This window comes from Alternaria triticimaculans (assembly GCF_023758025.1).
Source record: "Alternaria triticimaculans strain BMP 0046 chromosome Unknown scaffold_2, whole genome shotgun sequence".
Taxonomy (NCBI): Eukaryota; Fungi; Ascomycota; class Dothideomycetes; order Pleosporales; family Pleosporaceae; genus Alternaria; species Alternaria triticimaculans.
In genome coordinates, this window is record NW_026055959.1 from 1,538,892 (window position 1) to 1,554,417 (window position 15,526).

The window sequence follows — 15,526 nt, forward strand, 5'->3', positions numbered from 1 at the left end:
CCAAAACGCCATAGTGAACCTTGCTTCATCTTATATCCAGCTGGAAGGGTTTGAACTTGGCTCCAATAGTGCTGCACCGCGGACACGTCGGCGCACGACCGCGGTTGTGCTCACTGACAAGTACATCTACGCACTCTTGACACAGACCGCAAATGCATTCTGAGCACGCATAGCTGTCGCGCAATATCGACAGTTTCCGGCATGCTGCGCAGTAGATCTGGACAGGGAAAAGAGAGCTAGGAGATGAATCGGAGAGACCTTGGGAATGCATGTGGAAGTTTTGGCCGGACATGGCTGATTCAATGGAAGACTCGACGGAAGGGAAAGGCTGAAGGTCCGACATATCCGGAGGTGGAGGCGTCAGAGCGTTATTCAAAGGTGATGCCGTGTATGACTGAAGTTGTGAAGCAAAGTTGAAGGGAGGTAAAGAGGTTCTGTTGTTCATCATGTGAGGGGATTGGTTTGGCGACTGTGGCACCTGTTCATGTTAGATAGAATAGCATAGCAGAGTGTAACACCAACCGGCGTGAGATCTCGGCTATCCTCTTCTGTGGCTGAAGCAGCAGCATCAATCAAGTCTTCCCACCGTTTACCCATAATGGCCGCAGCGGTTGCCGGCTCAGCCGAGTATGCTTTCCTGTCGTAGCTCAGCCTGCGCGAATAGTCCTTGGACTTCTGCCGCTCGTGTTTGCCCTTACGAGCATTCTGTCCTACAGATGACTTGCGGGGTCTGTTCGGTTTGAGAGAGTGAGCGCCAGGAGGGAGAGTGGAGGAGCGCCCGGGAGGCGATCGTGCGAGGGAGGAGGGGAGCAGCTCTTGCTGTATGGAAGTAGAAGTGTAGTAAGGTTCTTCGGCATTGATGTGTTGTTCTATGGTGGTCGGAGCGAATCGTGCGCGAGGCCTGTAGTTCTTCGAATCGGGATCGGATGCTGCGTCCTGTTCACAGCAGTTGTTAGCCTGATCTTGTGTGGGGAAGGTGCAACGCGGGTCCATACCGGATCTGAGTCCCAGTCGTACTCGGCACGATGGTTGTGTAACGAGGCCAGGGCAGCCGCAGCAGTCGCGGCGGGTAAGAGTGACGGCCGGCGCATTTCGTCCGATGTGCGAAGATGATTCGTCCCGAAGTCGGTCTCGAAGAAGGAGTTGTGTTCGCTTCCGCCATAGTCGTACGTCTGCTGGGGCGGTGCTGAGGTCGTCGCAGGTGGAGGTGGGGGTCTTTCTTGCGGTGGTGTGTTGACCATAAGCATGAAGCTCTCCTGCAAGCGGAAACAGTCAGCAGCGTATTCGGCCAGCGCTGGCCGTGGACAAGCCTACCTCAGTCGCCGGCAACTTGGAGATGTAGTGCTCAGGATGGGCGCGGCGGATGTGCTCCTGCATGGACCGGAAACGCTTCTCCTACGCATGTGTTAGTCTGCACCCCGGAGCTCTGGAGCTTTGGAGCTTGCTGCGACGTGAAGCAGCAGCGGGAGAGACTTACCCCGGTGCAACGCTTGCGACAGGCCGAGCTGTCGTGGTTTCGCAGCGGGCATACTACGACATTGTTCTCGTCGCTGACGGAGAAGGAGCTCGTCAGCGGTGCTGCGCGCGACGGAGGCATGGCTGCGAGCATCAATGGCAGGAGCTTCGCGACGAAGCAATGGCACGTGGAAAGCGAGGCGCTGGGACGGGGAAGCTCAGTCCGAGCTTGCGCAGCTGAGGGGGGAGGCTACAGTGACGGCAGGAGCGGGTGTGGTGACTACGGCGGGTGGAAGAAGCTCTGAGCTGAAGTTGCTGCTACTGCGGATAGACGTAACTGGATGCGGGGCAGCTGCGAACGGCGGCGGGGCTTCGAGAGAAAGTGATCAAGTAGAGGCTGTGTTCAGGAATCACGATTGACCATGTAGAAGAAGAAGCAATGGTACTGCACCGCTGCCGTGAGGGTAGAGCTGTATCGCCACGACAAGCTCGAGCGGAGGAGCAATCAGACGGCTGCCCTGGAGCTGAGGCGAAGAAGCTGATAGCTTGGAGAGCTTCGTGCTGCCCAATGACCTACCGCTTGAATGGGGATTTGCGCGCTCCAATCAGAGATGGCTGGGAGCAAGACGACTCATAATCAGCTAGACGGCGCAGAAGCCTCCTCACAGCTCAAGTCCCGTGCATGCAAAGAATTTTGACCAATGCGATCTACTGCTCGGACTCTTCACCAGGACATCGGCTGCGGCGCCATGAAGATTTTTGCTCCTCAGATGCCGAGCTAAAGCCAGTTTCGGCCGGCGGCAGGTCCAGGAAGGCTGCACTTGGTTGCAGGGAGCTGCATCTACCACATTTCGGCAACAGACTTGGGGTGAGGTGGAAGGGTAGTGGGAAACGTCAGAGAAGAGAGGGACGGAGAGTGAAGAAGACGCACGAGAAGACGAGCTTTTGACGCGCCGGGGTGGAAATTGTTGAGTGACAGGAGCAGCGTGTTGCTACCTATGGCTTTCTAAACTCGTCACATGCACCTCGTCTGCACCTGCTGTTTCTCGTCCACGCTCGTCTGCGACTACCCTCTCGCGTCAACCTTCCAGCACAATTGCTTCTGCTGAGCGTTCCAAGGCGATGGCGCAAGCCCGCAATCATCATTGACATGGGCATCACAGACTGACACGGCAGCGCGTAGCCCGTCGCCTCGCCTCCCTTTCTTCATGTCTTACGTTGCCGTTACCCCGTCGTGCGCGTGGCCGACATTGTCTTGCACTTGTTCTCCGCTAGTATGGCTCTCTCCGTCGAGTCGCTGAATGGAGACACTTCTTTTCTCCTTACCTTTGACCCACCCGCTGCCCCACTATCGTCGCCGGGATTGTTCCCAGGATCGTTCACGATTCTGGTTGACCGTAAGTCTCTGAAGATCGCGTGTGATACCGCTGGAGGCCGACTTGTAGATGGGTGCTAATGTTTCCTGACCAGCCTGGCTTTCAGGGCCCTCCATCATCCTAAACTCCGTCTTCTCGCATTCTGTACAGAGAGCGAAACCATCCGTCGCGAGCCTGAGAGACCTTGACCGCGAACCCGACCTCGTGCTTATATCCCAAGACAAGCCAGACCACTGCCATGAAGCTACCTTGCGCCAACTCCCACCAGACTGCGAAGCAACTATTTTAGCCATACCGTCTGCGGCCAAGAAGATTCGCTCATGGAAACACTTTCGTCCCAGCCTTGTGCACGCTCTGCCGAAGTACGTCGAGGGAGATGGCCAGTCCATACACCGTATAGTATTACCGCCGCCGTCTCCCCGAGGGACATGTGGTGAGGTGACGGTGACCTGGATTCCAGCCAAGCGGGACCTTTCCAAGGTACATCACGCGATCGGGATAACATATCGGCCTCCTTGCACAGTACTCTCGTCGCTAAGCCCAATGCACTACATCAACCTGCCTATGAGCCCGCCCCCCTCTCCAGGATCGCCAATGACAATCGCCTCATCGCCCCGTACGTTGGTGCCGTCACCAAACAACGATCGAGAGAAGACCTTGTCTGTCATTTACTCACCTCACGGTGTTTCGTACGACGTGATTCGTCCCTACGCAAGCTCCTACCTTGTATCGGAATCCGCGCTTCCCCTCACAGCGCTTCTACATTCTTTTGACTGCGTTGAGAACCCTTGGTGGCTTGGAGGTAACATATCAGCTGGCAGTCCCGGTGGCACAGAGATCGCCAAGAGTCTGTATGCCAAAGCCTGGATATCTGCCCATGATGCAGACAAGGACAATCGGGGCTGGGCCGTCAAGTTGACTCAGATTGCACAGCACGCGGTTGACGAAGTGAAGAAGATGGTGGAAGAGGGTGTCATCAGGAAGACGCTGCCAAATACCGAAGTCTGTTCGCTGAGGGCCGGCGACAAGCATCGGATTGCTGTGGGATGAAGACAGCGCGGTTACTGCCTATCTACCAAGTCCTCCCAGCCATACACCGACTGCGCGATAAGGGTGTTTTGAGATTTGGCAGTCTCCATGTCGTCTCAGGTGCGACAAGGACTTTGAACTCGCCATTACTGGAGTCGCATGCTGAAGCATGGGTATATATGTTGGCGTGCAGGGCACATAAAGGGAAGCCAAAGATGGCTAGCGTGGAGAGCGCGGATCTTCAATGTTGGCCCCGAGTGCGCACTGCTCAACAGAGATGCACTGTCGAGTGTGAGGATGTTCCAGACTGGTCAGATGTGTCTACGCCTGGACATTGCGGGGAGGACATGTATTTGATGGAGCACTGGACCCTTACTTGGTCGCCCAGGTGTTGCGCATTCTGTGATGGGCGGACGAAAACAGGGCTGGGTTAGCCAGGAGATTGGGAGTGGAGCTGGAGCTAAATAGAGCCGAAGACAGACGTGCGGCGCAGGGCAAGGCCGGCTCGCCTCCTCTGTTGTCCGGTGCTCGGGGCGACAACGTGGGCTGCATGGATGGGGACTGCATAGCAATAGCAATAGCAAGGTGCAGCTTGGTGTAGAAAATAACCTTCAGTTTGGCACGCCATGGTTAAGAATAGGGTGATTGCGAGCCACAGCATGACGCCGCACCCGGGCTGCTGGGACTATTGGTGTGGCTGAGGGATGCATGCCGCCTGTTCTTAATCCAGACGCGCAATCTCCCTCTACGGGCGCGCGCAACGCAGACAACATGTCCAAGTACCGCAGCGATGGGGCCTTTGGGGCGTGGAAAGCAGCGCAATGCAGTGGTGAATGGGGCCCAGCATGTCCGACTGCATTGAAACTGCCGTGATGCAGCAGGAGCCGGGCCCGTGGTCATGTTGCTGGTGGCTTCGCAGCGCGCAATAAGGCACTGTCCACCTGCCAAGGCTAGCGCAAGACGGAAGTCGGATCGCGCCCGGCGAGCAAAGGGCTGAGCGAAGGGCCAACTATTGAGCATCACAGCTCGACTCGACTCCTGGCCGCCGACACACCCACGCCCATTCTTGCGCCCACCGTTTTTCTTATCACGACCCCCATTGCTCCAGCGCCTGCCGCCCCGCCGCTGCCTCCGCCCAGTGCTGCTCTGCTCTGCTCTGCTCTGCTCCGCTCTGGTACCTAGTCTCTGCCGGCGCTGCACTACGCAATCCCCCGGACGACGCCCAACCCGACCTTCACCAGCCACACGTCGCACGCACACACTGGCTTCTCACGCTCCGCCGACCCCTCCTCCGCAGCGCTCGGGAAAGGCTGCCTCTTTGATGAGCGTAACCATCCATGAGTCGCAGATGATGCCCTCGTATGGCGCCGAAGCAACCGACCGCTCTTCCTTTGCACATGCTCAAACATCACCGCCTCCCCCCGCGCGCTCGCCCTCGGACCGCTCGCCCCCCAATGGCACCGCTGCCGCGATGAACGGGAAGATGGCCAATGGAATGCAGCCCATGGCAAACGGCCGCCCGGCCAGGCCCGCGAGCATCGACAAGCGCCTGTCCCAGGACGACGCACGTCATGCCCGGAGCAGAGGAGACTACATGGACGCCGACAGCTCCAACACCAAGTCGCTCGACACGCAGAGGCAGTCGAGCGAGCGCCCGAGCAGAGACGACGGCTACTTCGCCTCGATACACAGCAGCAAGACCAAGGACCGCCTCTGTGGCAGCACCACGCACGTCGAGCTCGGCCAGATGGATGCTCAGGACGGCACCAAAGAAGCAAGCAGGGACTTCTATGTTCCGCACGTCGGCTCCGTCTCCCATCCTCCCACCTCGCCGTCGCCGCAGCCCCAACCCGACGAGGGCACGTCCAGTCTGCAGGTACCGAGCCAAGCGCATCGCGTCTCCTCCCCACCTGCCTTCAACCACAACAACCCCGGCCCCTCTCAACAACCTCATCGTCTGCAGCAACGTCATACCCTCGAGGTCCCCAAGCTGCAAACATCGCGCGCCCGCGAACCCCAGAACAACACCGACGACGTCATCAGCGCTAGTGGACGCTTCTCGCCTTCCACACCGCACAAACGGAGAGGCTCCATGTCGCTTGTGCGTCGGACCACACGCTCCGTCAATTCCGACATGCATCTCGACGAGGTGCCCCAGGACGATGAGGCCGCGCGCTGGGCTGAGCACATCCGCCAGAAGCGAGCAAGCAAGCGGAAGCGCAAGGAGGACGAAGACGAAGACCGCGTCGTGGTAGGCACCAAGGTCGACCAGAACCACGTCAACTGGGTCACAGCATACAACATGTTGACGGGTATCCGCTTCACCGTCTCGCGAACCAACGCCAAGATGGACCGAGATCTCACTGATGCCGACTTTGACGCGAAGCACAAGTTCTCGTTTGACATGTACGTGCCGGCCGGCTTTCCTTGCAACATCAAGCACCTGCTAGAGTTCATCTCCACTTCGTCTGGCAGACCTCTGATCTTTGCTCATTCGCACAATACTGACACTTTGACAGAACTGGTAACGAGCTTACTCCTTCCGCCAAATACGACTTCAAGTTCAAGGACTATGCACCATGGGTCTTCCGCCATCTCCGCACTACCTTCAAGCTCGACCCTGCCGATTATCTCGTGTCGCTGACCAGCAAATACATCCTTTCCGAGCTCGGCTCTCCCGGCAAGAGTGGCAGCTTCTTCTATTTCTCGCGCGACTACAAGTACATTATCAAAACCATCCATCACGCCGAACACAAGTTCCTCCGCAAGATTCTCAAGGACTACTACAACCACGTGCAAGAGAACCCAAACACTCTTCTTTCCCAGTTTTACGGCCTGCATCGCGTAAAGATACCCTATGGACGCAAAATCCACTTCGTCGTCATGAACAACCTGTTTCCCCCGCATCGAGACATCCACAGCACATTCGACCTCAAGGGCTCTACCATTGGGCGAGACTTTAAGGAAGAGAACTTGGCAACCAACCCCCGCGCGACACTGAAGGACCTCAATTGGTTACGCAGAAACCAGCATCTTGAGTTAGGGCCGTCCAAGAAGAAGATGTTCATCGAGCAGATGCAAAGAGACGTCAAGTTGCTGCAGCGCTTACACATAATGGACTACTCACTCCTCATTGGTATCCACGACCTGGAAAAGGGTAACGAGGAGAACCTGCGAGACAAGACACTCAAGGTCTTTTCACCAGGTGGAGAGGAGGCACCAGAGCCCCAACCGAATCAGCTTATGCGGACGCCTTCGAAGTTGGAGAGTGCTCGGAAAGCAAGGGAACTGAGGCAGATGGTCAAGACACAGAAACCAGTACCCATGGGTCAGACGTCTAGCAAGATGCCGAATGAGTTGGAAGATCCTAACCGGAACTTCTACTTCTATTCTGACGATGGTGGCTTCCGAGCCACTCACGAGGACGAAACCCCCGGAGAGGAGATATACTACCTTGGCATTATCGACTGTCTGACACACGTAAGTTTGCAGCGTACAGCGTACAGCGCGTAGGCCTCGCCAAATACTAATTATGCTCCAGTACTCTTTCATCAAACGTATGGAGCACTTTATTAAAGGCATTGCTAATACCGAGTCTCAAATATCTGCTATACCGCCCGAGCGATACGGCGATCGATTCATCAAGTTCATCAGCGGTGTCACCAAGACTAGAGAAGCGGCCGAGCGTGAGAAGATGGAAGAGGCCACAAACGATCTCAACGAACTCTCGCTTGACGGTGTCAATGCGACTGCTGCGCAGCGATCGTCGACCGACCGTGTCCTGGAGAAGGCCGAGCATCAAGCCGACCGCTCGCGGCGACAAGGTCATGGTGAAGAAAACGTACCGAATCTACACTTGAGGGCAGTACGTAGTCCGTCGGCGGAAAGAGGAGAGATTGGGACCACTCTGCCTGTGGTGGAAGAGGCCGGTGAATCTTCAAGTGTTGGCGGGCACAGCAACCGGAGTGCCTCAGATCGCCATGCTGCCAATACGAGTAGCGAGAAGTCATCATTACCACCACCCACAGGAGCGCCCTACCTCGGCCCTCCACGACTTGAAGCCAGAGCCAGGTCTACATCCAGGGAAAGGGATCATGCACAGGGAAGGCCGCCGCCTACACCGCCGAAGGACTCTGGCACCGCGAGTAGCGATGGGCGCCCGCCTACACCGGCAAAGGACGCCGAATACATGCCCAACAGGCACTCTGGACCACCCACACCACCGAAGGAGGACAAGAGGGGAGGTATACCCAGAGCCTCTTTGGACAAAGATCTACCGCGCACGCCATTAGAGACCACTATCAGGGTCGGCTAAACTGGTTAACGAATCTGTACCGAACTCGTCATTTCACCATAACTTCTCATACAACGCCTTTTGCATACCGTCTGGCAATCCACCGGACCTTTCCTTTGTCGCTCCCTTGCGTCGCGAATGCATGATACCATGAGCCGCCGCCCGTTACTATAGGGCGTCGAGTCGCTCCTGCTTTTCCTTTGTCATCTTTTTTCTCTTTTTTCTCTCTCTTTCCTTTCTGGGAGACATGTAGCTCTTCTCCCTTATTGTTGGATCACGGAATGGAATGGATGGCCTGCGGTGCAATTGTTGTCCTTTGCCTCTGTCTTTGCCGAACTTGGGGTGCTAGTGCGTGGAGTCGGTTGCCGCTGCTGCGTGTCTTTGTAGGATAGTTTCTATTCGTGTGGATGGAGGAGGAAGAAGAAGCAATAATAGTTGTTGGTGGATTTTGGTTGCGAGTTGCCGTTGATACCAAGAAGAGGTGGTTTGGGAAAGGAAAGGAGAAGCGGGTATGCTGACAGAAAGGAGCGTTGGTGGCACATCTGGTAGATAGACGAAAGAAGTTATAAATGCATATAATTAAGTAAGCTTGTCTCCACTGATCTTGGTGGTGTGTAACTAAAATGGCGCATAGATGGCGACACAAGATGAATGTCAATGTGTAGTATACTGGATACAATATCAAAGTCAGTGCAAAATCCCATTGAATCCAGGGAGTTTTTCCCGTGTACAAGGACTGCCCTGTGCTGTACTGCATAGTCTCTTGTCTTCGTGGGTACGTCATATACTTCTTAGGCTTTACTCACTCACGAACAGCAATATTTGCGTGGTATGTGTATGCATTGTTACCGCAGTAGTACAACATGACTACATTGACATGTTTTGCCGAATAAGAACAATACAGTCATGCTTGTAGACATGTTCAATCTGATAGAAGCAGTAAGGAAAGGATTGATATATGCCCCATGTGGTAAATATAGGAACACTCTCTTCCACTTCCTTTTACCTGAACGTGAAGGATAGAGCTTAGTAGTGTACAAGCCTTGGTCTATATGGAGAGCAACGTATAGACCACACAGCAGCAATCGAGGCATAGTCAAGGTGATATTTATGTTGTTTCATGCATTACCCAAGCCACCACGGTATATAGCCGCATAGGGTACGAGACCCCAGGGCCTAGTCTATCTAGTAGTACAATCCCGCATGCCCCTTCTCAAGTCCCCTCCAAGTAGCGATGCGCTTACTTGTAGAAATCGAACTTGTCGGCCTCTGCCGCACCCTTGACCTGGCTGGTGTATGCCTCCTCCAAATCGCTCTGGATGATGTTGTACCTGTTCTTGCGTACAGCCCTCAGACCGGCTTCCTGCATGATGGCTGCGATGATGGCACCAGAGAGAGGGTCGTTTCGGACGATCAAGCTGTCAAGGTCTACCTCAGGCGACAAGCTCATCTTGCTAGCGATGGTGGAGAAGATAAGACGGCGCTCACGGCGGTCGCGTAGCGAAGGGAACTCGATCTTCCTGTCGAGACGACCGGGTCGGAGCAGCGCAGGGTCGAGGGTATCCGCGCGGTTCGTCGCCATGATGACCTTCACGTTGGACGTCTGGTCGAAGCCGTCCATCTGGTTGAGCAGCTCGAGCAGGATACGCTGAACTTCTCGGTCGGCACCTGTCTGCGCATCGAAACGTTTTGTAGCAATAGCATCAATCTCATCGATAAAAATGATGGATGGTGAGTTCTCGCGCGCCATTCTGAACACGTCACGAACCATACGTGGGCCTTCACCCAGGTACTTCTGTACGAACTCCGAACCGACAACACGGATGAAGGACGCGGTCGTGCTGTTTGCTACAGCCTTCACCAACATGGTCTTTCCTGTACCCGGAGGTCCGTATAGCAGTACACCGCGCGGTGGGTCGATACCGATCTGCTTGTAGAGGTCGAAGTGTGTGAGCGGCAGTTCAACAGCTTCCCGAATCTCCTGCTTCTGCATATCTAGACCTCCAACATCGGCGTACGTGATGTCTGGCTTCTCGTCTTGACCAAGCATGGCAATCGAGGAGTCGGCCTCTGGTGGCAGGATGTCGACGAGGGCATTTGAGTGGCGGTGCAGCGCGACGGATGACGATGGCTTGAGGAGTTCGCGATCGAGAGTGGAGAGGATGCGGACGACATAGTTGGAGCCGGTGGACGATTGTACGATGCCGGTGCTGCGCGTGTTAGTGTCATGACGCAAGCGCTGTGCCTGTGTTGAAGCTTACTTCTGGTCGATGGCCTCCATGAACTGCCCTATCACCAGCGGTACACTCTGAATGCGCTTGATCTCCTCCTGTGCCCTCACCAACTCTCGCTTCAGACTCCGTTGCTCATCTTTGATGTACTCTTCCTGTAGATGGATGTACCTGCGACTGTTAGCCACCTGCGGTTCCATGTGCCTGAGCGCTACGAACTCTAATTGCCGTTGCAGCTTCTTGAAGGTCGAGTAGTCATCGCTGCCCTCGGTGGAGAAGCCCTCCAGGGTATCAAAGTTGGGTATCGACGACGGGAGCTGCTTCTTGTGCGGCGGGACGGTGTTGGCCGGGTTCTCCATGGCGGTATCAGCCATGATGATAGTAGCTGGATGGACTTTGTATAGTTGTAAGTCGGTGGGGGATATCAGCAGCGAGAGACAGTATTCGTCAGTGGTGATTGTTTGTGGCGGGATGTTGGTGAAGGCGGTGCTTGTGTGTCGCAATGTTGATGAAGCTCATGGAAGGCGCGATCGGGCAATGCGAGGCGGTGCCGCCGACGTCACGTGAGCTCGACGATCACTCCAGGGCTACAGCCAGCTAGCTCAGACGCCATCTGTTGCGACACGTGAAAAAGTAAATTCACGACGCTCTTATTACACGCAGGCAGACCTATACACTAGGACAGTATGGATTGTAACACATCGGTATTGCGCGTCAATTACTCGTCCCCACTGCAACCAGGCTTCTATGGTATGCTAAAGGGATAGTCGAAGACCCTTGCTCATGGCTCGAGACAGCTATGCAATGGGCCTGTATGAGGGACGTTATTCAACTCGCGGTGTGACCTTTCCTTCTGGCTGGAAACAGATGTGGAGTACGAATCAGCTCTAAAGTCTAGTTTTACCTGGCCCCCTTGAAGTGTTTAAATCCCGCGCCGGTTCACGACAACGACCGGGGACTAATTACCTGACCTGTATTGATCGAGGAATACTTTGTGAAAATTATAGAGTATGAAGACAACAGCATAGAGTATGGGCCTCGATGCGTGTGTACGATGGCACAAGCGCCGAATCTGACATGTATACCCCCAGTCGCCATGGTAGATTGCTGGCGTGTGACGCGCCGATCACCAACGGGTATAGGATTGTTGCGAATTTGCATCGTATTCGAGGGCAGAGCAGAGAGGCCGGATTGCGTCAAGTATCGGACGAGGACACTGGTGCGCTGACTCTGGGAGTAGCTTGGGGCGGTTCAACGGTTGGCTGGGCTCTCGACGCAGAGTCAAGCGGTCTGGGTGTGCCCACTCTCGACGCCCAGCTGTGTGCGATAACAGCGCCATTTCCTGCAGGAACAAAGTGATGTAATAAGTGGAGAGACGTGTGTTTCCGTGTCACGACGGCCAAAGACCCGGAGAAATCAAATCAAATTGAGTTAGGCTAGGCTTGTGAGTTGCCGGCAACGCAGGCACTCCACTGGTCTGTCGCAACGCGCGAACGCGTCTACGGCTCCGGATGCGACTGTGGCCTGCGTGTATGTTTTGGAGACTCTGCGGCTGCTTCTGCTCTGCGGGCGACGTGCGCTCTGTTTTGGAGTCGCGGACACTGCTAGGTCTCGTGATGCTCCCGACCAGGCTAGAGTAAGTAGAGGCTGGGATTCCGCCAAGAAAACTGTTCCTTCCTCCGCTCTCAGCAACGCATAGTCCGCAAAGCGCGTCTGCGGTGCGTCAAGTTATCGACCGCATTCAAAGCCACTCGTTATCCGTCCTGCCCTGATGAGAAGATCCTTTTAGCGTCGGTCTATTGTCGCGCCCGGTGTGTATTATCTCATCCTGCCTCCGCCTGCCGCGTCCCTGTCCTGCGCCTGCGTCTCGTCGGAGGGCTGCTGCTAGAGGCGCGTCCATCTAAACATCAACATGCCTGCTGACGGACCACTAGCCATATCCAACCCAGACACTCACGTGCGCCTATCGCTCTCTTCCTCGTCCTTGCCTTCACGCGCCTGTCCCCTCCCTGCCCGCCGCCGCTCTTGACTGCTCGCGGCAGTAGCGCACCATCATGGACTTCCAATCCCCCCAGAACGGCATGTACGATCCGTCGAGCTTCATCGACCCGAGCGCAATCGCAACACCCCTGATGAATGGCGCGCGCCCGTTCAATCCTATGCCCTCGGTGCCCCAGAAACGAGACTCGTCCGGCGCCGCTCTATCTTTATCGCGCTCTCAGACACCTTCACAGCAAGCCCAATTCGGCTTCCAGCACCAGCAAGGCTTCACTAACACGCCCTCGCCCACCATGCAGAGCCAGCACTTCGCGCCCGGCCAGATGGGAGGCCAGCGCATGAACACGGCCTCACCAGCGCAAAATCCCCACGCGCCGCAGATGTCGCCCATGAACTTCCAGGCTTCACCTATGAATCAAGCCTTCAATGCTAATTCCGGAAACCAGTTCCCCGTACAGTCGGTGCAACTATCACAAAATCTCCAGAGTCGACAGCAAGAGGCGCAAAGGCAATACGCAATGCGCCTGCAACAGCAGCAGCAGTTGGGTAATCTTGCCGCGAGCAACATGGCTGCGCGACAAGGGCAGCAGCCAGGCGCGCAGATGCCAGGCGCAATGCAGAATCCAATGCAAAACCCAATGCAGCATCCGGGCATGCAACAGAACATGATGCAGGCTCAAGGGCAAGCGCAGAACCAACAGTCGCAATACAACCAGTTCATTAAGAACGTTCAGGCGCTGATGGCCCAGCATAATAGACCCTTCAACCACCAACCACTCTGCGCCGGTCGGCCGACAAATCTCCAGAACCTTTACGCGGCCGTCATGCGCTTCAAGGGCCATCGATTTGTGACGCAACAAAACGGTTGGCCCAGAATCGCGCAAATGATGAACATACATCCACAACAGTTCCCAAACGCCCCCAACGAACTGCGCCAGATATACGAACAGAACCTAAGCCTTTACGAGACCGCATATCTGCAAAGACAACAGCAAATGCAACAGAAAGGTATGCCTCCGCAGGGACAGATGGGACAGATGGGCCAAATGGGACAGATGAATCAAATGGGTCAAATGGGCCAGATGAACCAGATGGGTTCTGTGGGTCAGCAGATGTCGCCAACAAGACCGACTATGCCGGGACAACAAGTCAATCCTGCAGGACACCAGGAATATCTGCAGCAACTACAGAGATCACAGGAAGCCATGAAGCAGCAACAGCAGCAACGGCAATCGCTTCCGCCTGCCCAACAGCCGCATCAGCAACTCGACCCTTCCCCACATCCACACCAGTCGACGCCTTTACAGAGCAATGCAGCGCTACCAAGCGTTAACGGCACCACACCACAGCCGGACGGAAACGCGCGGAAAAGCCTCAGCAGACAGCTGGAAGGGACACCTACCCAGGGACAAGAGCCCGGCCAATCGCAGTCGTCACCAATGAAGCAAGAAGAGAACGCCGCCGCAGATTCAGCCGCGGCCGCCGTTGAGGAGCCCGAGAAACGCAAACCAGTCATCGAGCAAGATGATGGCACGAGGGTCTATCAGCCCGCCTACCGAACGCAAGATACATGGGGAGGTCTCGACTTCGACTCCGACAACTTCAAGAACATGATCGACACAATCACAAACTACAAACCAAATGTTCCGTTATTACCGGAGATGGGTGTGATCGACGTTCGTGCCATCATCATGAGTATCAAGTCGGGACTACATGCGGAGGTGCGCTTGGGTCTGGATACCTTGACGCGGATAACGTATGACAACACCGTCCAGTTCAATTTGTCGCACTGCGACGACTTGACAGAAGTGCTGGTAGAGTACGCCGAAGATCAGCTGGAGATACTAGGCAACGACAATCCCGAAGTCACTGATATCATCGATCTCACCCCATACGAGGACGTCCTACATCACTGTCGCGAGGAAGCCTCGGCACTACAAGAACTCCCACAGGCTGGTACGAAGGAGTACATGCTCGACCGTACTGCAGACCGGCTGCTGGCAATCACCACCATCTTCCGAAACCTTTCTTTCCTCGAAGTCAACCACGACTCTTTGGTCAGCGCTCCAGTAATCAAGTTTCTCGCAAACTTCATACGGCTTGTCGGAACCCGCGTACTGTTGCTACGATCACACATCAACACCTTCGACTTCATGAAGGATGTAGTCACCTTCTTCTCTAACACAAGCGCGAAGGTTGTGTTGCCAAATCGTGAAGACGCATACGCCGTGTTGCACTTCCTCTGCGCTTTTGCTCCAGTTCCGCGACCCGCTGAGCCTGTCAAATTCACACCCTTCAACCCGCAAATCCACCGCTATCTCCCTTCTGCCGTTGATAGTCTTGCCAAACTCCTCGCTCGCGATGATCCCAACCGGACCTACTACAAGCAAATATTCATCAACGAGGCAACATCTATCCCTGCGTACGACCTCCTAACGCGTTCCTTCGCCCTCGCCATCTCCGTTGTGCCGGACCGCAACTACATTGAAAACAAAATGTACCAGATGAAAGAGCCACGCCCGAAGGAGGTGCGCATGTTCGAAGCGCGTGTTGCAGAGTCACGGAAAGCATACCTGATGCAGGGCATGTTGGCGGCAGATATACTCGCCAGCCTAGCTCCAGGGCCCGAGACTGGTATCTGTCGCTCATGGCTCGAGTCGGAAGACGGCTGGGCGCATAGCTTACTCAAATTCGCCATGTCGCTATCCGCTACCGATGCGGCCATACCGCACCCCCCACAACCGCCAAATCACCGCGGCCAACGGCCCATGGACCATGACCGGGAAGGTTTCCAGCTCATCGTCCATCGCGCGCTATCAACCCTGAAACGCCTAGGTGACAAGTCAAAGGGTGGTGAACCGCTGGTCAAGGGCGTACAGCAAACAAACGGGCACATGGAACACGATGATGAGGACGACTATGACGAAGATGAAGACGACGACATGGAGATTTTCAACTTCAACGGTAGCTCGTGGAAAGTCAAGGCAGACATCTTACCTCGGAAAGAGACCATGCTCGGCGCATTGCTTACCGCTCAGTTGGATGTGCGGAGTCTGAACCAATTCTGCAAAATCGGTTATCTGGATGAATAATGGGGTGGTGTAGGATATGGAAGGTGGGGTTTTAGGCGAACATAGGAATGT

At 55.3% G+C, this 15,526-nt stretch overlaps 5 protein-coding genes across 5 annotated transcripts; 3 read left to right on the forward strand and 2 right to left on the reverse strand.

Moving 5' to 3' along the window:
* Positions 1–25: 25 nt before the first annotated feature.
* On the reverse strand, positions 26–1,609 carry J4E78_002183 (uncharacterized protein; the record flags this gene model as incomplete). The annotated part of the gene is made up of 5 exons (XM_049362831.1): positions 26–478; positions 523–936; positions 996–1,256; positions 1,315–1,395; positions 1,478–1,609. 5 exons carry the CDS (start codon positions 1,607–1,609, stop codon positions 26–28), a joined length of 1,341 nt encoding a protein of 446 aa, XP_049225423.1.
* Positions 1,610–3,374: 1,765 nt separating this feature from the next.
* Positions 3,375–3,881, forward strand: J4E78_002184 (uncharacterized protein; the record flags this gene model as incomplete). Its single annotated transcript, XM_049362832.1, has 1 exon — positions 3,375–3,881. The coding sequence occupies one exon, from the start codon at positions 3,375–3,377 to the stop codon at positions 3,879–3,881; it is 507 nt and encodes a 168-aa protein (XP_049225424.1).
* Positions 3,882–5,181: 1,300 nt separating this feature from the next.
* J4E78_002185 (uncharacterized protein) lies at positions 5,182–8,175 on the forward strand (the record flags this gene model as incomplete). The annotated part of the gene is made up of 4 exons (XM_049362833.1): positions 5,182–5,187; positions 5,209–6,266; positions 6,380–7,340; positions 7,402–8,175. 4 exons carry the CDS (start codon positions 5,182–5,184, stop codon positions 8,173–8,175), a joined length of 2,799 nt encoding a protein of 932 aa, XP_049225425.1.
* Positions 8,176–9,394: 1,219 nt separating this feature from the next.
* Positions 9,395–10,759, reverse strand: J4E78_002186 (uncharacterized protein; the record flags this gene model as incomplete). Its single annotated transcript, XM_049362834.1, has 3 exons — positions 9,395–10,364; positions 10,416–10,556; positions 10,605–10,759. 3 exons carry the CDS (start codon positions 10,757–10,759, stop codon positions 9,395–9,397), a joined length of 1,266 nt encoding a protein of 421 aa, XP_049225426.1.
* A 1,680-nt stretch (positions 10,760–12,439) lies between these two features.
* On the forward strand, positions 12,440–15,475 carry J4E78_002187 (uncharacterized protein; the record flags this gene model as incomplete). The annotated part of the gene is made up of 1 exon (XM_049362835.1): positions 12,440–15,475. The coding sequence occupies one exon, from the start codon at positions 12,440–12,442 to the stop codon at positions 15,473–15,475; it is 3,036 nt and encodes a 1,011-aa protein (XP_049225427.1).
* Between the last annotated feature and the right edge of the window lie 51 nt (positions 15,476–15,526).